We start from the raw sequence: 23760 nt of genomic DNA, 5'->3' as shown, positions 1-23760 counted from the left end.
CCCAGTCTCAGTGTTGCCACCAAGAATCATGCTCCCTTTGCCATTGCCACAATCTGCTCCTGCGGGCAACACCACAATCGTTGTGGAAGTTCTGTTCTGCAAGAAAAATGAGCATTAGCAAAAACCAGATTCTGGTGGGCTCTATTTTGTTGGTGTTTTTCGTTGCAGGATCATCTTCTCTATATTTTCATATTGGGGAAACTGAACGAAAATGTTTCATAGAAGAAATACCAGATGAGACGACTGTCATTGGTTAGTAGCAGGTTCTAGGAAATTGTTTCAGCTGGGTTTTCCCTTGTTACATGTTTTGGTAGTATTTTCTTAAGACACGTCATAGATATAAATAATAATTTAAGTCTGTCGACAACTGCGTGACTAACATTTTTACTTGAACAAATATAATCAGATGATTGTTTCCACAAAAAATAAAATCCTTCCAACTAACATCACCCCAATTATAACTGTTTCCACAAAAAATAAAATCCTTCCAACTAACATCTCCCCAATTATAGTTGGCACATATTCACATAATTTAAATCTAAGTTCATTTTATTCCTTATTTTAATCTGACCAACTTAAACTGTATCCTTTCATTCTTCTACATTTACAAATTACTTTGTCCAAGTTCCGAATGTTTAATTCAAAACTTATCATGGTACACAGCCATTTTTTTACATGATTCGATTTCTATTTGTTTGTTGTTGACATATACTTTGGAGTCTACTGCACGTTTTCTGGAGAATGTTTTTTTAATTTTCCTTCCGTACACTTTAATGTCGTCGTGGTGACAGATTGCTGCTACCATCCACTTCATATGCATAGGATGCAAAGGGGGCCCAAGTTCCTTTTGTTATATTACGATTTCATCATGCTAGAATAAACTTTTTGGTAACCGTTTTGGTATAATTTAACAATACAGGGAATTGATCCAATTTGTTTGAAATTTGGGATCCTTACTAATTTGGGCCTCGTAATCACGAATCTGCACTTAAAATTTGGTGCTCACATATAAATTTGGCGCTTATTTGGGGGCAGGTGAATCCGGCCAATTTCTAACATGCCTCACGGACTCTATAGAAAAAGCCGGAGCAGAGCGAAGGCGGGGCCACGTTAGTGGTTGGGGTCGGTAGGGACAGAGCCCGGAATCGGTGGGAAATTTGGACTAAAAAATTTCGAACGGCAATATCTGTCCTTCAGTCGGCTGTAAATTGGTAAATAGTTCTTTCCGTGCTCCAGATTTATGTTCTTCACAATTAGCATTACATAATGTTCACAAAAACAAAAAAGTCCGAAATCGAGGGTGTAGAAATAAGAACTTAATTTAGATTATTTTGCTATTTCCACATGTGAGCGCCAAATTTTAACTGCAGATTCGTGATTAGGGAGCCAAAATTAGTGAGTATGCTGAATTTCAAACAAAATGGAGAAATTCCCGGTATTCAATTTCAATTTCAATTTCCCTTTATTAAAGGGCGAGGTTCAGCCTGCGGCTGTTCTACCACCTAACCCCGATGGATATATATACATACTAAATACATTCTACCTACTAAATGTTTGTACAATAACAAACAAAGAAGAAAGAGAGAAACATAAAGAAGACACAAAAAGAACAAATACAAAATTGAGAACAAAGGCTCGTCTACACACTAAAAAAAAAAAAAATAATAATAATAATAAAAAGATTGAAAACAAATACACAAGGATACACAAATTAATTGACACAATTGTGCTTGGTGTCATATGGTTAAGAATAATACAAATTAATATTAATGTTATGTGTAAAAAAAAAACAACAACATATAATTGTTCTTAATATGCGAGAAAGGACAAAATATTGTTAGGGGTAGGCAACATGTAAGGGGAAAAGTAAACAAGCAAAATGTAGATGAAAATACTTGTTATTAGGAAGTTGGGTCAGAAATGCGAGCTATTATTCGTGAGTGCTGGAACACAGATATTGTTCATTTAACAATAGAGTTTTTAGTTTGTCTTTGAAGTTGTTGCGATTAGTGAGGGACGTCATGGAAGGAGGAAGTTCATTCCACGCTCTTGCAGCTGAATACGTAAAATCGCTCGGTTTACAATGTTCGTCGAGGTATTTTGTTTCATCGTGGAATATATTTGACCGGGAAATCATGTATTTTTCAAGAGAAATATCTCACCGACGCACAATTGCCATTGCATCCAGTTGCTTACCCTACGACAGCCTTATGCCGTACGTTTGATGACATAAGCCCCTGTCAGTGTTTCAAACCCTTTTTTTTTTTACTGTGCTTACCTAATGTAACCAAACCAAACCTAACCTTATTGGAAATGATTTGTGGGGCTATCCGTCAGCTACCCATGCATAATGTACAATTTGCCCAAGTGACAAACACGATAGTAGGTATTTTTCGGTAAAGGATGTTGGAAACACTGCATGCCCACTACGGTAGCCAAGATTTGCCCGCCATATTCTGTGTTATGAAAGCAAAAAAGGGAGTCAAAGAAATTATTCTCTATGTGAAAAATTTTGTTGTTTTTTTTCGTGTAAAAAAGCATAATGGCACCGTGAACTATGTTCCACAATAGACAATTTGTAAGTACAAACCATGCGAAACACAAAATATCCTATTTTAATGTGTCTCCGATCTATGAAACTGGTACCCAATTTTTACATCGTTCGATTCGATTTACGTCTGTTAACACACACTGTTAAGTTTTAGGGATTACTTAAGATTTTGTTCAATATATGCTTTCGTGCTTAGGTTAGGCAGGTCAGGTTTGATTCTCTTAGCATTAAAATAAAGTCCCTAAATGCATTGTACAAAAGTTCCGACTTAGCCTACTTTACATTCATTCCCACTACTCTACGATACTTAGTCTCTTATCAACGGAAAGTTCACTGTCCATGGGAAGCACGCATGCTTGCATAAGATACCTTTTAAGTTGTTTTTTTCAACATATATAACTTTTTTCAAATTCCACACAGTGCTCATTACTTTAATCTTTTGGGTCTCAAGTGTCTCAGTCGAGATACCCAAATGTAACCCTCGCGGTCCCAAGCATCTCGATCGAGACGCTGTGTCAAGGTCGTAGTTTTTACGTTATAACTTTTCTATTTTTGGCTAGATTTTTTTTTTTATATATATATGTATTTTCCCTAACACATGTATTTAACAGACATGTTTCTTGCACTTTTTTTCTTCATGAAAATGGAGGGGAAAAGGCAGGAAAAGGGACTTCTCTTTTGCGTCTCTTTTCAAGGGAAAATTTTTGCCGACAAAGGAAGATGGGCTTTGTTGTTCTACAGCAACGCTTTTCACTCCCACCTGGTAACTCCATTCGAAGGAAGCTTGTTTATCAGTATCTGATGTCAAAATGAAAGTTTTCCGTGCGGACGCAAGCAGGTGGTTCGTGGAAGGGGGGGAAGACTGCTTGTTGAATCTGCCTTGTGAGAATGGAATTTCGAATAATTTTTCACTGCGTTCTAGCTTTTTGTCCATAAAAGTTGTGCGTATGTGTGTGTTGTTTTGTGCCCAAGTGCGAGGATATTTTTTGAGTGAAGTGACAGACTTCCAAGGACTTTTTTGTCGTGTACGTGTTTTTCTTGTGGTGTGAAAAGTGTGCTAGTGTCGTTGCTGCATTTTGAACTTTTCGTATCCTTTTTTTTAAAAAAAAAAATTCAAGGGGTTTCCCCCTTTCCCCCTCCATATGTACGCCGAATGTGCATAAATTATATATCATCTGAATCTGTGATTCATTCTGTGTACAACGGTATATCTTTCATATCTCTAGGGCATTTAGTTTCTGAGCTATAGTCATTTCAATGTAACTCTGACTTACTTGACTTATTTCCTGTTACTCCGCTACGGAGCATAGGGCCTCATCGAAGCATCGCCAACAGACTCTGTTTCCAGCGATCTTCCTTATCTCGTTCCAGGTCTTTCCTGCTTCCCATATTTCTTGCTCTATTGTCCTCCTCCAACTCATTCTTGGCCTTCCTCTCCTACGTTGTCCTTGTGGATTCCAGCTCAATGCTTCTCTCTCTATTGCCAATGTATTGCCGATGGATCTGTCCTCAATGTGTGGCCAATCCACTTCCACTTTCTTCTTTTGATCTGTATTGCCACTGGTTCCTCTTGCGTACGTCTCCATAGATCTTCATTTGAGATAATATCTGACCAATATATTCCCAGAAGTTTCCTTAGGCATCTGTTTATGAATGTCTGCAGGTCTTTAGTAATTTTCTTTGTTACTTTCCAAGTTTCACATCCATAAAGGAGAACTGACTTCACATTAGTTCTAAAAATTTGCAGCTTAGTTCTTATTGAAATTTCTCTGGCTTTCCAAACTTTATATAGCTGAATAAATGCCACATTTGCTTTCCTAATTCTTGATCTAACATCATCTTCTGTTCCCCCTGTATTTGTCACCAAACTCCCCAGATATGTAAACTCCTTAACCTCTTCAATATTTTCCTCATTCAAGTGGAAATTTTCCATCTTTTTTACATTTGTTCTTAATGATTTCATCTTTATACTATTTATCTTTAAACCAACTCTTTTCCCTTCCTTATCCAAATCTCCTAATTTATTTTCCATATTACGGTATGTGTGAGACAGCAGACAAACATCTGCAAAACACAAGTCTTCTAGCTGTTGGGTGAGACTCCAATTTATACCTCTCCTTTTTCCTTCCCTTATCCTCTTCATTACTTTATCAATTACCATCAGAAATATTGTTGGTGATAAAATACATCCTTGCCTTACTCCTGAAATAACTGGTATTGGATCCGTAAGTATTCCCTCATGCACAACTTGGCATGTGGAACCATCATAGGAGTTTTTAATAAGATCAATCGTATGTGCTGGAATGCCATATTCTTTTACAATTGTCCACATTTTCATTCTATTTACAGAGTCAAATGCTTTCTGGAAGTCCACAAATATAAGGTACATATTAGAGAAGTATTCCATACTCTGTTCTATAATAATACACAGTGTATTTATCTGATCTATACAGGAACGGTTGCTTCGAAAGCCTGCTTGTTCTCTCCGGATCTTTTTTCTCAACACATCCTTTAATTCGGTTTAAAATAATTCTACTTAGAACTTTGCTAGGAACTGAAAGTAGTGTTATGCCTCTCCAGTTATTGCAGTTAGTAATATCTCCCTTCTTAGGTATTTTTACTAGTAAACCTCTTTTCCAATCTTCTGGTATTGATTTTGTTTTCCATATTTTTGCAAAAAGTGGTTGTAATATTTCTATTGTTGGTTCTTTAGTAGTTATTTCATCTATTTCATATTCTGGCATTTCTTCCGGTATTTCAAGCAAATCTTCTGTCTCTTCTATGGTTTGGTTTAATACTTCTGAAAAATGTTCTTTCCATCTATTGAGCTGATTTTCCTTATTCGTAAGGAGTACTCCATCTCTATTTCTCACTGGGTGATTCAGTATGGTTTTCTTTTGAGACAAGATCTTTGTAATTTGGTATACTTGCTTCATATTTCCCTCATTTACTGCTTTTTCTGCCTTCCCGGCTAACTCACTGGTCCATTTTCTACGGTCAGCTTGCGCACTATATTTCACTTCATGATCTTTTTTTCCTATATTCTTCTTGCAATTCTGCTTTCTTTCTCCTAGTTTTACACATATTAATCTTCTGCTTAATGTGTTTCCTTTCTTCTATTTTCCTCCAAGTTTCCTCTAACATCCAGTTCTTTTTCTTAGGGTTTATATATCCCAAAACTTCTTTTGATACCGTTGTAAATGTATTTTTCACCTTTTCCCAGTGTTGTTCCACCTCATCACCATCCAGCTCCCCTAGTTCTTGATATTTGTTTGGAAGTTGCAACTTGAAGTCCTGTTTTACACTATTATTCTGTAGTTTTCCAATGTCAAACTTTGTGCTTTGTTTATTAAATTTCTCCTTTGCAGCCATAATTTTTACCCTAAAACTGGCTACCATAAGATGATGATCACTGCTAATGTCTGATCCACGTTTACTTCTCACATCTAATAAAGATGTTCTCCATTTCCTACTTATAGCTATATGATCAATCTGATTTTGAGTCCTATGATCTGGGGATACCCAAGAGATCTTATGTATATTTTTATGTGCAAATAGTGTACCTCCAATAGTCATTTCATTTGAGGCACACCAATCTACAAGCATTTCCCCATTTTCATTTCTATCACCTAGATTGCTTGCCAATCACTTGCTCCAGTCCAACATTTTCTGAGCCAATTTTGGCATTTAAATCGCCCATTACAATAATAACATCTTTCTTCTAAACCTTATTTATAGTGTCTTGTAATTCTTTGTAGAACTCTTGATTTTCTTCTATTTCTGCTTGGTTTGTACGTGCATAGCATTGTACGATGCTCACATTTCTAACCTTTGCCTGTAATCTGACCATAATTATTCGTTCAGATACAGGCTTCCAGTCCAATATACTTCGAGCAGTCTTCGTGTTTATGAGTATGCCTACTCCATTACGATGTTCATCATCATCATTTGGTCTACCTGAATAGAGGAATGTCATACCACTAGATGTTTTCATCTCTCCGAATTCATTCCAACGCACTTCGCTCATTCCCAGGATGTCCAACTTATATTTCTCCATTTCTGCTTCTACTTGTTGCAATTTTCCTGCCTCATATAATGTTCTAACATTCCAAAACCCCACTAGAGTTTTCTTTTTAAGTCCAAAGGTCGTCAACAGTTTGTCCGTCCGGCTATTTCCTCGTTTGGTTTCTTTAATAATCTATTTTAAAGGTAGTTGGTTATTGGCCCTCTGACCCCGAGTGCCATGATGGGGCTTCCATCTTTAGGCCTTGGCTCTTGCCACTCCACAATGTGGGACACAGATGAAGATGTTCGCATTTGTTTGTTTGGGACTGGGTAGGAATATTAGGATAGGATATACTAGGTAAGATGGGGCGTTGCAGAACGCCTTAGTCTGGCTTCTCTTCTGAGACCTGTCCAGCATGGGTGACCCTGCAGGTAGAAAAATCTACCGCTGGCATAGCTCTCAGCCTCAACAAAGCACGCAAACCCCTCCGCCTGCATGGTCAGTGCTACTTTAAGGTGGCTTTCCCTGGAGGGGAATGTAACTCTGCATTTCGCTCAATTCCGAAGCTTGAGACAGTGGCGTACAAGCCTTTCGTTTCAGGGGTACAACTCGCGTTACATTGGTCATATGACAATAGTGCAAATATTTTTCTGTTTCTTACATGCCAGCGATAATTTCTATGTGCATTTTGAACTTTTCATATCCTTTTTGGGGGGGAGGGGGAGAAACCCAATTTTTTTTTAAAAAAAAGTATTTTTCAGGGGATTTTCCCCCCTTTCCCCCTCCATATGTATGCCGAATGTGCATAAATTATATATCGTCTGAATCTGTGATTCATTCTGCATACAACGGTATATCATTCATATCTCCAGGGCAAATAGTCTCTGAGCTAAAGGCATTTCAAGGTATCAGTGCATTTTGAAGCTTGAATCAGTGGCGTGCCGACCATTCCTTTTGGGGGTACAATTCACGTTACATTGGTCATATGATGATAATGCAAATATTTTTGTGTTCCTTACATGTCAGCGATTATTTCCATGTGCATGTCGACACTGTCATGTACTTTTTTCTTGGGGGGAGGGGGTGGGACCCCATTTTTTCCCGGAATTTTGCGAGTTAGCCCCCTCCCCCCACCACATATACACCGAATTTGCATAAATTTCATATAGTTTGAATCTCTGGTTCATTCCACGTACAACGGTATATCACTTATCTCTCCAGGGCAATTAGCCTCCGATCTACACTCATTTAATTGAAACTCTGCATTTTGCTCAAAATCGGTTCAGGACCAAGGGGATTACATGTGAAAATGGCCTTGGGACTCAAAAGGTTAAGATTTCGTGTGACAATGATTTCCAAAATAATTAGTCTTTTTGCTAGGAGAATTTGGGAGAGGGTAATGACTGAGAGTATCCCTTTAAGAAATTCTTAATTTTTTATTTTTAATCCACAGATCTTTATGATTTATGAAAATAAAGTTTGTTTTAACTTGTGGAGATATACTACCAGGTAACCAAGAAAATTCATGCGGTTTTAGTACAAAGAAGAAAAGGTCCAAAACAAATGTGTTTACCTTATATTTATTCTGCAAAATATCCACCATCCGCTTGTACAACCTTCTCCCATCTTTGTACAAGCCTGTAGATGCCACGTTTGAAAAAGTCTTTGTGTAGGGCCGCAAAAAACTGCACCACCGCGTTTTCAACCTCCTTGCGAGTTTGGAAATGTCGTTTGCGCATATGGTTGTCCATAGACAAAAAAAGATGGTAGTCTGATGGAGCGATGTCGGGTGAATACGCTGGATGTGGCAGAAGTTCCAGCCGAGAGAAGAAATCACCTCCAGGGTCATCTTTGCTGTATGCGGTTTAGCGTTGTCTTGGTGGAAAAGAACATGCTTCCTATTCACTAATGCAGGTTGTTTTTTTGCAAGCTGTTCGGCCACTCTTTGCAATTGCGTGGAGTACACCTCTTTGTTGATGGTTTTACCACTTTCCAAGAACTCATAATGCACAATCCCAGCCGTAGTCCACCAGACACACAGCAGCACCTTCCGCTGATGAAGAGCAGGTTTTGCAGTTAAAGGTATGGTGTCATTTGACGATAGCCAATAGTATGAGCGTTTCTTGTTATCGTACATTACCCACTTTTCATCACACGTCAAAATGCGGTCCAAAATTGGACAATTGTTGTTCCTAGTGAGCAAGGAAGCGCAAATGTTCAGTCGTTGGAGACGGTTCGCAGCAGTCAACTCATGCGGGACCCACTTACTCAGTTTCCATGATTTGCCAAGCTCATGCAAGTGCACACGAATTGTTTCAGCACTTACCGCAAATCGTTGAGCGAGTTCTTGACACGTTTGACTTGAATCCTCTTCAATTGCTGCCTTCAGTTGGTCCACATCGAGAGATTTCGGTCTGCCCGATCGAGGTTTGTCTGCCAGTGTCTCATCGCCACTCGAGAAGGTCTGAAACCACTTTTGTGCTGTCAGTTTACTAATTGTACCTTCTCCAAACGCTGCACATATTTTTCTTGCTGCTTCTGCTCCTTTTGTGCCCAACTTGTACTCATACAGTAAACACGCCCTGATTACTGCATTCGACACAGCCATAATTCACTGCGAATACTTGCTCCCGAACTATCGACTGCGACCTGTTATCTACGTTAGCCGACGTGCCAAGGAATGAGCTTTCCGCCAATCACACATACATGTACCCCTGGCGGCTGAACTGCGTACTACCCCATGAAAACTATGGGCAGTTGTAAAAACCGCATGAACTTTCTTGGTTACCTGGTAGTTACTGTTGCATTTGGTTTTGGAAGTATGATCTGTTGAAACTTTTCATTTTAGCAAACCATTGCAGATATCACTTCAGGTTAGTGCTGCAAATTCTGAGGTATTATAGTGTAATATTAGTAATTTGTTTTAACTGTCAGAGATCCTTGCTTGTCTCATGTCTGTGAAGCATAAGCACGTGTATTAAACTGGAATTCTTATTTTCTGATGCACTGAATACAAATTTTATTCCATGTTCTTCGTATGTTTCAGGGAGCTACAAATTAGAATTGTATGATCCAAGAAGAAATGAATATGTACCTTTTAGTCCAGGCATTGGAATGCACGTAGAAGTTCGTGGTCCTGATGAAAAGACAATTCTCTCAAGAGTACGTACCACATAATTCTATATTTTTCAAAAATAAATTGCAGTGTAAGTTTGGCTTTGTAAGCCAGGTCTTTCTTACTTATCAGCTTAATTCTAGGTTGAGATTATTTTCTTTCAGTTTTCAAAACAGTATAGTAAGGTAATCATATGTTCTTCAGACAAAACAAAGACATATCTGAATGTTGAATCCTTAAATTTTTGGCAACACCTTGTTTTCGGTTAAAGTTGGAAAAGATGACCATGTATAAAAGTTTATTCCTCCAGTTTTTTCTTTTGATCAGTTTGAAGTTAAATTTTCCATTTAATATAATGGCATGACTATTCTCACCAGGTGGTGAGACTAATGGATCGGGCTATTTTCACCAGCAAGTTTTTTTACTAAGTACTTATGCTGTTATATTCCACACTATGTTAGTGTTTTGTAAGATAAATTACTGTCACTAACAGTATAACATTGAAAACTGAAGAGTATTATTTTTATTATGGAGAGCAGTTAACTACTATACCTACACCATATAAAAATTTCTAATTCATCTTTTAGAGACATATTCCTAACCAGCCTCAACAATGGTGCAGTGGTAGCGTCGTCGCCTTGTAAGCAAGGGGTCCCAGTGGAGGCACATAGTGGTTCATATCCAACTTTAAACTGTAGGTCCAGTTCAAATTAGCCTTACTGTGTACAACGTGAACTTAATACACCAACTCAATCAATCAAACATATGCCAAACCTAACAAGCAGTGTGAAACTAAAGAAATGTACAAGAATTGTATAGATTTTGTGAAAGAAATCCCCACACATTGATGAATCGTGTGATCCAGTGAAAGTAGCACAAAAGGTATGTTCATCACCTGGTGATAGTCTCTCTTTTAATATAATGTAAGTTTTTTCAACACCTGAAGAAAGCAAATCATTACTAAGAATTTTGATGATACATCATTCAAGTAACCCTATGTGTTCATGGTCTTTGAAGAATTTGCCAGCTTGATGACCTAGTATTGGGTCATTGTCTCATGATCTCACCACCAAAGGTTGCAGGTTTGATTCCTGACGTGCACATAAGTGTTCTTGCATGAGTTTGATATAATCATGATTCATCTTCATTCCCTCACTTAGACATGATAGTGACATTTAAGAAAAGTATGAGAAAATAATCCTTGAAGAATTGTACCAGTTAGAAAATTATTGATAAAAATCTATAAGAAAAAATAATATTGTACTTAAGGAGTGGACATTTAACGTAAGACATGGTATAATTAAATTCCGAGTATAAGGCTACACTGTTTATGAAACATAAGTATCAAGACTATATTAAGAATGTTCAGATAATTGTAATACTAATTCCAATAATGTATCTTCACTATAGGTATACAGTTCAGAGGGTCGTTTTACATTCACCTCCAACACCCCAGGAGAGCATATGATATGTCTCTCTTCTAACAGCACAAAGTGGTTCAGTGGAACCCAATTGGTGAGTTTTATATTTTTTAATGTACCATTTCCTAGCTTAGTTATTGTCTACAAATTTTTAGTTTCACGGCGCTGTTAGTGTTCAAGACATTTCCGTGGTGCCCAAGTCAGAATGTAGGCCTATCTAACACTTGCAACACACAGTTAGTGATGTTAGGTTTCTTGCTTGAAGTTAAAAAATAAACACATACGAGGGGGTATCAAAAAGTTTGTGCAATCTCCTGGAAGGAAGGAAACTAGAAACCCCCTCGGATATGTGTATTGTACAATGGTCCTTCTAGGGTAAGCACACAAATTTTTGTCTGTTTTGGATGTTTATTGCTATCCTTTTTTAACAGGTGAATAAATGAAGGTGTCATGACAAAGTTGAGGCATGGAGCGTCATCAAATTCCTGCATCTCCAGTGGAAAGCAGCGAAGCAAATTCACGATGTGATGAAAGCAGTGTACGGGGAGGAAATCCCATCCTATGAGATGGTTTCCAACTGGAAACGGCCGTTCCGGTCACATGTAATTTCCGATGCCCCTAGAACAGGGAGACCGTCCTTCACATTGATGGAGAAAGTGGAGAAGATGATAATGGAGGATCACCATTGAAAGTGTGATGTTTGTAATCGGTGTTAGTTATGGGTCCATCTGGAATATCATCCATGACCAGCTGCATCTTCATCAAGTGTCGGCACACGGTGGGTGCTACAATTGCTCACCCCTTTCCAGAAGAGGACTAGAGAGGAAGCAGCACTAGAGATGTTAGGCCGCTGTGAGCTGGATGAAGAGGATTTTTTCAGCAGACTGGTTACAATGGACGAAAGCTGGATCTACCTTTATGACCCAGAAACAAAATGGGTGAGTAAGCAGTGGAAACACAGCTCCTCACCACCCCCCAAAAAGGCAAGAGTGCAAAAGTCAGCCGCTAAGGTGATGCTGTCCATTTTCTGGGACTGTGAGGGAGTCATCCTAACGGACTACCTGCCACAGGCTCACACAAGCACAAGTGACTATTATTGTGATCTCCTAGCTTGGTTACGTCAAAAATTGAAGGTGAAAAGCCGAGGAAAGCTCACAATAGGAATGCTGCTATTAGCACACAACGCACCAGCCCATTCTGCCCATGTATCCATTACGAAAACAGTTCAATTAGGATATGAAATTTCGCCCCACCCATATTCCCCAGACCTGGCACCGAGTGACTCCTTCCTCTTTCCGGAAATGAAGCGTCCACTCAAAGGACACCACTTTGAAACGAGGGATGATGTCATTTCTGAGGTGGAACAGTGATCAAGCGAAAAATGCAGTGTTTTATAATAACAGCTTACGCAAGATGAAAAACCGTTGGCAGAAATGTGTCACCAAGCATGGCGACTATGTGGAGAAGGATTAATACCACCATGATTTTGTACTTATCCAAAGTTGTTTCCTTCCAGGTGATTGCATGAACTTTTTGATACCTCTCGTATTTCAAATTCGGAAACATTTTTGTGTGTAAAAACTACTAAATAAGCACATCTTTGTAACAATCATATCATTTCACTGAAAATATTGGAACCCCTGTAAGACAGCCATGGCACCAGGCACTGTGGTGCACACTTTGGTAACCACTGGTCTACATCAATGGCTGTGATTAGGGATGCAGTTGCCCCCCCTTTTTTTTTTTTGCAATTTTTTGGCCCCGCAGCTATTGTGTATCAGTGCAGGCATTCCATTATGATAGTAGAGGGTAATCCTTTCACTTCAAGACCCTGGAAAATGCAAGTATCTTAGCTTGTTTAAAATGTACAAATATGAAACATGTGATAAGAAGAATCTAATACTTTGAGAAAGAATGGAAATAAAATCAGCTGACAGTGAGTAGCAATGTAGCACCGTGATAATGTCCTGCCACATTGCTGCCATTTACACTCTTCCTTTTGGCCGTAGCTGGGTCATTCCATGTCAGATCAAACATTTTTAGTACATACGTTTGTACATGTTTCTACATATCAAAACCAATGTTCAAAAAACAATATTGACTTTAGTTCTCCTGGGGTAGCTATTTTTCCAACATGCTGCATGGCTTTTCTTGCTCATGTAGTAGTATACAGAAATCTTAATATCTCAAAAACCATTAAAGCTAGAAACCTGAAACAAAATTAATTTTGTAGCTAATGAAGTATACTTCCTATGATATTCAGGTATGCTTTGCTTGAAATTGCATCGTAAGTATGAAAATTATGGTGTAAAATGGGGTAACAATAGTTAAAAAATTGCATTTTTAAGCCCGATTATTTTAATGAAGGGGTTTAATCTAAGGCTTGATGGTTTTTTCATGTGTAGACCTACCTGCAGGGTGTCTGTAAATAAAATATCAGTGCTTAGAAATGTACCTCTTTTTTACAGCATGTGCTCAAACATGGCCGTTCATTGAATTTTGACAGTTTTCAAGGTTAAATATCTCAGATGGATCCCGTTTAAAAATTCTGAAATTTGGCACGTAGGAAGCCCTTCATGATCCTAACTCACAGGAAAAATCTCAACTTTTAGATTCAATTCGTTTTGGTCAATGTGAGGTAACGTATGTCACCTAATTTTTGACATTGCAAAGGTTAAACTACATTCCATACTTAGAATATTGAAGTCTTTTCTTTTTCTCATCTCAATTTTGGGTTAAATAAGGCTCAGAAAATATAGTAACCTAAGGTTTTAATACTTCACTTACCAGAAATTGAAAATCTGCGAAAATTGAAGGAACGTCATAGAGGTGTATACTAATGAAGATTGTATTTCAGATTCTTAGAATGCGATCACGACTGTCATTTATAACTCGAGATTAATTTTGCTATCTAAAATGCACAACACTTGTAATATTGAAATGAAGTAGGTGCTCAGTACACCAATACAAACGTTTAATCTTTATTAAGAAATTACATAGGCCTATATTAAGTTGTAGATTCATCAGGTACTTTAAACAATGATTCCAATATGCAGTGGTCAGAAGTAGCATGCTACTTGTAGCATCGCTACAGTAGCTAGCTACAAAATTTGTAGCTGTAGCGACGCTACATTTTGAGAATTGTAGTTGTAGTGGTAGCGAAGCTACAAAATTCCTGTAGTTTTAGCGAAAATTTCACTACAGCTACATTTTCTCTCAGCATTTTCAGGTGAATTTTGAATGTGGCAACAGCGTCAGAAAAAATCGACAGTAACCTTTAATTTTGCAGGAGGTTCATAAAGACAAAGTCTATTAGATGGAAATACAGATTACCTAGATTGTAGATTATAGATATCTGCATGTTATTTAATTAGTATCTGAATAATTCAGATATCCAGATAACTAACTGAGATATATGAATATATTCCAGCTAACAGCTCCGTTTTTTTGAGCTGCATCGCTATTTTGGGGAGAAACATGCCTCGTTTGCATCACCCCCGGAACAAATCCTGTGGATATCCATGGTGTAAGACATACCAAAATGTCATTAATTGCTGTCTAACAACTTGCAGTGCAAAACCGAGCGATGGATTTTCCACTGCACTGACAAAGGAATAGTGCCAGCAGTAAATGGTTCAGTACGTTAAGAGCATTGATCATTGTCAGTATATAGGATCTCACCAGCAAGAAATTATTGTTACAAGAATGATAGAGTTTCTGGAATTACAATTATTTTTGCGATTATATTTGTTGACAAATTTTAAAATTACAATACATTTAGAACACTTGGGTTTACACGAGTTTCCTCAATATATTGTAAAAAGTACGTACGAGTTATTGACTTTTCTGCAGAAACTACAATTTTCTTTAGTTAATATACATGGTTTTCAAATTTATGTATTTTTCCTACTTTTGCGTCACTTTTCTGTAACTTTTGCTAATCATGACATCATCATCATTATCCTTCGCCGTTTCCTGCCTCTGACTGGGTCGGCATAGAAGTCAAGCCTCTCCATTATTTCCTGGTCTTCCACCACTCCTCTCTTGTCATGGTGTTCCAGTCTAGTCCCTTCTCCTAACACTCTCTACTATCTGCTCTTTCCTCCGACATTTTGGTCTCCCCCTTGGCCTTATTCCCACTCCTTGTGCATTATAATATCTTACTGGTAGTCTTTCTGCATCCATCCTCTTCATGTGCCCGATCCATCTCATCTGTGCCTGATCTGTCCTGTCCTGAAGCCTCACCACACCCACTGTCTGTCAGATCTCCTCATTCCTTATTCCCTTGTAGTGTTCTCCCATAGACTCCTTAAAATTTTCATCTCCACTGCCTGCATCTTTTTCTTGTCTCTTTATGTCACGTAATTATTAATATTATCTTCTTGCATTTCATAGGTACATCCCTGTTCCATATTAATCTTCGAACGCTATGATATAGTCCACCACCCATTTGTCCTCTTGTGTTTACCTCCTCATCTATTCTTCAACTCTTCTCAATCATGACAATGAGGATGAATGGTTTATTTAATTATTCTAGAGTCGCTTTCTACCACTTTCGGCTAATTATGAGAACGAGGAAGAATGATGAATGATGAGCAGTGTGGGGAATGGAGGAGCAGGAGGATCCCATCCTCCCAACTTGGCATCTTTCCTAGTTTTGGTTTTGAGTCCATTTTATGCATAGATAAGCTGATGGAGACTGGATCCGAGCCACTATTTGCCTCCGCTGGGTATTGAACCTGGCGCCCTTTTGTAAACAAAGAGCCCCAGGTACTTTTCATTCAAAATGCTGCCTTCATATCAGTCTATTAAAAAATGAAATTTTTATTCTCAAGAAAAATATGTTTTCATGATTGGGAAAAGAGAGACACGGTAGTATATAAATACGGAGAAACTAGTACTCACTTTTATCCGCGAAGGAAACGCACGCCATAATGCACTTCCCGCACGAACTAAACATCGATAGCGGGCAAGCGCACCATACTTGGATTCCACTACTGCAGCAGTTATCGCCCGGAAATAGCAGACGACGCACCAAGATGCACAGCGCACCTAGCAGCGCACCTAACGGCAGCCAGAGAACTACGAACAAAAGACGCACGCCAAGCAACAGCGCAGCAAGTTCCAACGAGGATGGTGGCAGTGGCCACTGAAATTAATCGAAAAAGCAGAAAAAACAGCTTCGCGGATAAAAGTGAGTACTAGTTTCTCCGTATTTAAAAATATGTTGATGTGAACATAAATACGTAATTCTACCAAATTTCATATGTGTATAATTGTAATCATTAATTTGGGTAACACCCTAATTGCAATATTCATATATCAAATTTGAATTGAAATGCCACTTGCATAGGTACGTTATTCTCAAAAACTATAGTAAAAATAAGTAACTGAAGTAACATTGCTATCAAAATTATCGAATGACTGGAATCATGATAATAAATAACAGAATCTATTTACCAGTAGTATGGGATTTTTTTTAATATCCATGATTATTTTTAAGTTTTTTATAGCACAAAAAGTAGCGAGTAGCGTAGCGAGGTACTTTTTGGTAAATGTAGCTGTAGCGAAGCTACTTTTAAAATGTAGCGTTCTGATCACTGCCAATATGTATGTTGAACAGCAACGTATTTATGTTTGCTCAATATTGAATACATTCGTAACTGTAGTTTGTGTACCAAATAGCATAGAATTACATGATTACCACATTATTACAACAACACAACTATTACGTTCTACATAACAGTGTATTTCTTGAAAAAATCTACTATCGGGGAATACTATGTATACTATCTATGCTATAGCTATTTCATTATGCTTGAGACTGAAGATAAAGGTACACACCTGCAATTGATCTCTTGATGCTTCTGACAAAAGTCGTAATGTATCTTATATCGTAATGTATCCATTATTGCAACATCTGCTAATATCAATTCAAACATACAAACTTGCTATCCACAGAGGCACAGTGTTAACCAGGAAATCATAAGAGAATAAAGGATAAAAAATAAACTACTATGGTTTAGCAGATTGTTGTGGTCTGCTAGTTGGTGTGCTGGGCAGCAATGTGCAGTGGGTAGGTTGAGCGGCAATTACAAGGTGTACAACTTTGCTTCTGCCTTGCAGGAAGTAGCGGTCGCGCAGACGTCACGCAGTTAGCTTGGACCTCTGTCAAGATAACCCCATTCAAACATTAGTCGAGTGGTGTGTGCATCGTGAAGTTGTTCGCGATTGAAAATGTCAGTGTACAAGCCAAATTCTCGCCATTTGCGGGAGGTTCTACTTTTTTGTTTCAATATGAAGAAAACTGCGGCTGAGGCTCATCGAATGCTCTCCACTACGTATGGTGAGGACGCTATAAGTGAGAGAACCTGTCGTGAGTGGTTTCAATGCTTCAAGAATGGTGACTTTAACGTCGAAGACCGGCATAGTGGTGCAAGATAGAAAGTTTTCGAAGATGCAGAATTGGAGACATTGCTGAGTGAAGACTCGCGTCAAACTCAAGAAGAATTGGCACGATCATTGGGAGTGACACAGCAAGCCATTTCAAAACGTCTGAAAGTGATTTTGCAGCATGACAACGCACGACCCCACGTTACCAAAGTGGTGAAAACGTACTTGGAAACATTAAGATGGGACGTCCTACCCCACCCGCCTTATTCTCCAGACATCGCTCCCTCTGATTATCACCTGTTTAGATCAATGGCTCATTAACTGGCTGACCAACACTTCCGATCTTATGAAGAAGTCAAAAAGTGGATCGATTCGTGGATCGCCTCCAAAGATGAACAATTTTTTAGACGCGGCATTCGTACGCTGCCCGAAAGATGGGAGAAAGTAGTGGCCAGCGATGGACAATACTTTGAATAATGGCTGGGTAAGCAATGTTTTTCATTACAGCATCATATTTTTGGGGGAAAACGGCGGAAGCAAAGTTGTACACCTTGTACAAATGTGAATTATATTACATGTATGCACATTTTATTAATAAAAGCTCGACAAAACCTGAAAAAACCCAATTAAACCCGAAAACTGATTAAACTGCACATTTTATTTATAAAAGCTCGACAAAATCTGAAAAAAAACCAATTAAACCTGAAAAAACCGATTAAACTCACCTAAGCCCAGGTGGTTTTTTTTTTTAAAAAAAAACTGGTTTTTTTCAAACCCTGCGTAATTTCCATGTTGGTCCTCAAGAAATAAGGCCCGATCACACCATTGGCCCAAAAAACCACGCCACACAGTCACTTTCTTAGGATGAAGGGGTACGTCCAGAATCACTTGCAGATTTTCTTCTGCCCAAATCCTACAGGTCACTCTTCTCTCCTTGCGAAGGAAGAAAAGAGAAGACAGAGAGAGAGAAAAAGACCGAAGAAAGATGTCTTTCTTCCTCTCTCTCTCTCTCTCTCTCTCTCTCTCTCTCTCTCTCTCTCCACAAGGGGGTTGTTAGGTGGAAAGAAAGAAAAGAAGAAATAGCTTTCTCTTTCCTCTACAATAAGAGAAGCAAAAAATCTCACTCTCTCTTTTACCCTCTCTCTCTCACTCACTCTCTTTCTCTCTCGACAAGAGAGAGAAAGAGAGAGACGAAAAAGAAAGAAGAATGCGGGAGAGAGAGTTGTTTGTTATGTCCGTTGATTATGTTGATCATAAACTCCTCTCAATGCATGAAATGTCTGTCAAACTGAACATGAATTTTGATAATAAATTTGAATAATTTCTATGCGTTGTTGCATTGTGTATCTCTCCATGATAACTTGCCACAGACTACTGCACACAAATGTCACAGTTCCATCTTGTCATTCCAGTCAGTGTTGCCACAACACTCTTTCAAAGTTCTGACGTTCATATTGGTAGACCCTTTACATACTGGACTGCAGTTTGCAGACTAATGAGGCTCTGGAATCTGGACCCATTGCCAGTATAATCCTCTATGGGATTTGTGTTGTGTGTTGTCCATACATGTTTGTTACTGTCCATTCATTACTTTCATCTTATCATCCTTCATCATTATTTTTGCAATTAGCTAAAACTGGCAGAAATGCAAAGTAAAATAACCTAATTCAATCAATCATGACTAGAACTTCACTTCTCTTATAGTGTACTTTCTTTCTTTTTCAGCGTGTACATCTGGACATTCATGTTGGAGACTATGTCATGCAACCTGGCAGTGTTCCTGAGAAAGAAGCATTTTCCGCATTGCAACTCGAAAGAATCAAGCAACTTGTGAATCAAGTTGAGCAGATTACCAAAGAACAAAATTACCAGAGGGTGAGTGCTTAAACTCCCTACAAGTGTTTTCAGTGACACAGTTATGAAAGGGGGTAGCAAAAATCTTGGTAGTTTAATTTACCCCTAGTATGAATTTTCTTGTGATTTCAATAATAAATGCAACTGTCCCATCCAACAGAATATTTTTTTTTCTTGTATGTATGTATTGCTTGCATTGTAGAATTATTTCTCTTTCAAAGTTATGTTCCAACAGTGTCATATTATAGACAGGATTTTTTTTTCTATTAAATTGACTTATGTTGTTGTAACCACGCCAAGAATGCATATAGGGGGTGTGGAGTTAGAGCCCAACACTTTCATGATCACAGCCGAAGGTGAGAGTGATGTGATGAGCACCATGCTGCTGGCTGCCTTTACCCCCCAGAGTTTCCTTCAGGGTACCCACTTTATATGATGTTGGGTGGGTACCAGATCCACTTGAACAGGTGTAAAAAATTCCAGTTCACCCCCACCGGGGATCAAACCCAGGTCTCTCGCATGGTAGTTAGACGCCCTAATGATTGAGCTACCATGGCTCACTACATTGTTATAACTTTAGCATAATAAAAAAAAAATAAAGGTCTGATGATGGGAGCGTGTGTTCTCCCAAAACGTCATACTGATAATTGTGTTTATGTGCTTGTAAGAACTGTAAACTTTTCGAGAAATAATGCCCACATGATACTTTCTACTATCTCTTCCTTATTTAATTTTTTTTCTCCTGATATTTCTGACCATTTTTGTTTTGTTAAGATTACCACATGACTCCAAATTTTAGCTCATTTGATTTACATGTGATAGATTTGGTTCATTTTACTTCGCTATTTTGTCACTTTTGGCTAATTGCAAAGATGAGGTTGAAAAGAACATCCATGCCCAGACCAGGATTGAAACCCGGGACCCCTGTCATCCTAGTAGTCTGTGCTAAACATTCTGCCACTGAGGTCGGCAAAATATGTGTGATTGTGGTGTCAGGTTTAATACCTATTTATATAGAAGATCAGTGTTCATATTTGTCGATATTTAGCCTACATATACAGAATAGCAATTTCAAGTATGAGATATACAAATACAATTCTGATATTGTCATCATGCATTATGAATACAAATAGGTAAACCTGGCAGCAGTCCATTGTATCCTGTCCCGAAGACAAATGGACGGCATGGATGTGATGTGATCAGCACCATGCTTTGGCTGCTTTAATCTCCACCTGCTGTTTCCCATAGTCACCCCAGGTACACATTGATGAGAAGCTGGGTGCCCCAGAGTTGCTTAAACAACTTTTCCAAAATTTTCGAACATGAAATAATCCATAATCATGCTACTGTTCCATTTTTCCTTCAGAGGTTTGCCGTTCCTCTGTATTCTGTTTGCTTTCTACTCTGTTTATTTTAAATCTTGACATTAGAAAATACATCTGTTATTCTAACATTTAACAATAGAGAATGCAAGCTCAAGCCTTCACTGTGAAGTCCATTGTATATTTTAATATATTCCCATTAATTCAAAATGAAGTCTTCATGTAATATTGAGCACAGTTTCAGTCAATATGAATGTGTCTTTTGGGACTACAGATGGAGATTCATGTTTCAGGTCTAAACAAAAGTTTCCTAATCCAGTGTTTTGTTAACAATAAAGCCCATTTTATATTTGGATTCTGCATTACAGATAATTTCATGTAAGGCTAATGCATTTTATTTAGCTGTATGGGACACTTTCTTAAAGAAAATTGCCCTTTTTACAATTGTAAGTCCATTTTTTATTCCATATTTTGATTAAAATTACTTTTGTACATATAAATCTGTTCCCTGCTTAAAAATGTTTATGTGAGCACTGTAATTTAGATAACTTTTTCAATTGCAGTGAATTTGATAACTTATAATTACAGTGAATGTGTTTGTTCCTTCTTTTGCAGTACAGAGAAGAACATTTCCGCCAAACTAGTGACAGCACCAACCGGTATGTATTGTGGTTGTCAATTGCTCAGATGTGCATCGTGGTGGGACTAGGAGCGTGGCAGATGAGGCATCTGAAGAGTTTCTTTGAAGCTAAGAAACTTGTATAAAATTCAAGACAAAGGAGGGAGAACACAATTTCTGTTACTTAGTGAAATTTTAAACTGCGTTTACCGCATCCATCATGAATGACAATATCTGTGATAGACAATTTGTGAACCTGTTGTGCAGTGCCTAATATAGAAGTGATTTAAATTCGCAAGGACTCTAGTTAAATGTGGTGGTAATTACAAGAATAATAATGGACCAAGGTGAAATGCGAGAAAATGTATTGCATATATGTGAATGTAAAGCTGGGGTTTCACGAACAGCAAATAGTGGCAGAAAAGTGATACGAAAGAAGAAAATACAACGAAGTTTAATACCTAGAATAAAATATTTTGCCATTTTCAAGCTTAGCCCACTTTTCCCAAAATGTCTGCACATTTGAAAAGTGCATCACTTCAATTTATATTTAACATTAGAAGACTAACATGTTGTAAAGCTATCATTATCATTATGATTATCACTAATGGCGCTGGGCGACCCTGGTGAAATAAATCAAGCTACAATAAATGAATATTTGCATATATTGAATGTTTGAAATTATGAACCTTTTATTGTTCTTTTTATATATTTATTAATATATTATTGTTGAAGGCTTTGTTTATTTCTGTGTTTACTACGTACCAGCTATAGAGAAGTTACTGGAGTCACATGAATACTATGTAATCTTCTGTTGACTTTTGCATGTTTGTAGACAATATTTGTGTCCTCTGCAGAAAACATTACTTATTTTGATGCTTCAAATCATCAAAGGACAGCAATTTCTGTCCTAGATTTATGCAACCACGTGACAAATTTCCACAGTTGTCATTATTTTCTCTTTTTAAATGCAAAAGCATTTTTTATTATTATTTTTTAATTCTTTTTATTTATTCATGGACTAGGTCTTCTTCAGCACAATATGCACAACGCCAGAAAAGACAAAAACCTTGATTACATTCTCTCCTCTTTTGAAAACTGTGAGGTCACACCCTCGTTGAATCTCGTTCAGTCAGACCACGAGTCGCTTTGTGCTATTTTCAAAATTCCAGTGAAAGCGCGAAGCTCCCCTTCTGCACCCCCCAGGCATAAGACTCCGTTGTTGAAGAAAATGCCATGGGACGCCGTCTGTCGAGCCATTGACCTTTTCAATTGGAACCTGCTTTCCGAAGGGACCGTAACCGAGGCTGTTGAACTGTTTTCGGACGTGATTCATGCCCTAATTCAGGACTATGTGCCACATAAAACAATGAAAAGTAAAAAGTTCCCCCCTTGGTTTGATAAAGAGTTGCAGCATCTGTTACATAACAAAAAGAGAGCATGGCAACTGTGGAAATGTTTTCCCAATCCCCACACACACAACACTTTCAAAGCACTTCGAAAGCATAGTAAAGACCTTATGAAACAGAAATACACCGAATATGTCAACACAGTCACAAACAAACTCCTTACTAATTCAAGGAGATTCTGGACATTAATAAATTCACAGAGACAAGCCAAGTGCATCCCTTTAGAAGTAACGCACAATGACATTTCAGCTGTTGGTAATGATAGAGCTGAACTATTCAATCTAACATTTTAAAATAATTTTGTTTCAAATGATGTTTTAGATCATCTCCCTATCAAATCTATCTGCTCTCACTCTCTTTCTACCATCTTTACAGAACCAGGTGAAGTCTTGCACTTCCTTACATCCTTTTCTTCTCACCGAGCATCTGGACCAGACAATATTCCTACTATTTTCCTTCAAAAAACAGCTCACTCACTAGCTACTCCTCTTGCAATGTTATACAATAGGTGCTTCTCTGAAGGCTGCTTTCCCACTCAATGGAAGAAAGCAAATATCATTCCTATTTTTAAATCTGGAAATGCTAACGATACTACATGTTATAGGCCCATTTCTCTCCTTTCCACACTTGCTATTGTCTGTGAAAAAATTCTGAAAAAAAGACTTCTGAAATTCACATCCCCTTACATTAACCCAGCATAACACAGCTTTCTTCCAAATTCTTCATGCCTTACCAATCTGTCTTCTATGCAATCCTGTGCCATAAACGCAATTACTAATCGTAATCAGTTAGATGTTGTTTACTTTGATCTGTCCAAAGCTTTTGATTCAGTGGATCACCATTATTTACTGCATAAATTATCTAACAGATTTAACATCACTGGAAACACGTTAAAATTAGTGAAAGACTATCTAACTGGCTTCCTGTTATATCTGGTGTGCCGCAAGGAAGCGTTCTTGGCCCTCTGTTATTTGTATTATATCTGGATGATCTCACAGACCTCTTTAATTCCCCCATCTCAAGCACAATTGTAATGTTTGCCGATGATTGCAAGATTATGAGAGAAATAA

The 23760-nt window shown here is 38.0% G+C and overlaps 1 protein-coding gene across 1 annotated transcript; it reads left to right on the top strand.

Moving 5' to 3' along the window:
- Positions 1-25: 25 nt before the first annotated feature.
- LOC145998667 (transmembrane emp24 domain-containing protein eca-like) lies at positions 26-22015 on the top strand. The gene is made up of 5 exons (XM_083135136.1): positions 26-252; positions 9604-9719; positions 11083-11187; positions 19212-19361; positions 21278-22015. The coding sequence occupies exons 1-5, from the start codon at positions 108-110 to the stop codon at positions 21425-21427; spliced, it is 666 nt and encodes a 221-aa protein (XP_082991262.1). The 5' UTR covers positions 26-107; the 3' UTR covers positions 21428-22015.
- The last annotated feature ends 1745 nt before the right edge of the window (positions 22016-23760 follow it).

Source organism: Lepisma saccharinum, chromosome 1 (genome assembly GCF_977018435.1).
Source record: "Lepisma saccharinum chromosome 1, izLepSacc3.1, whole genome shotgun sequence".
Taxonomy (NCBI): domain Eukaryota; kingdom Metazoa; phylum Arthropoda; class Insecta; order Zygentoma; family Lepismatidae; genus Lepisma; species Lepisma saccharinum.
Note: the sequence above shows the minus strand (reverse complement) of the source record. Positions and strands in the feature narration are given on the sequence as shown.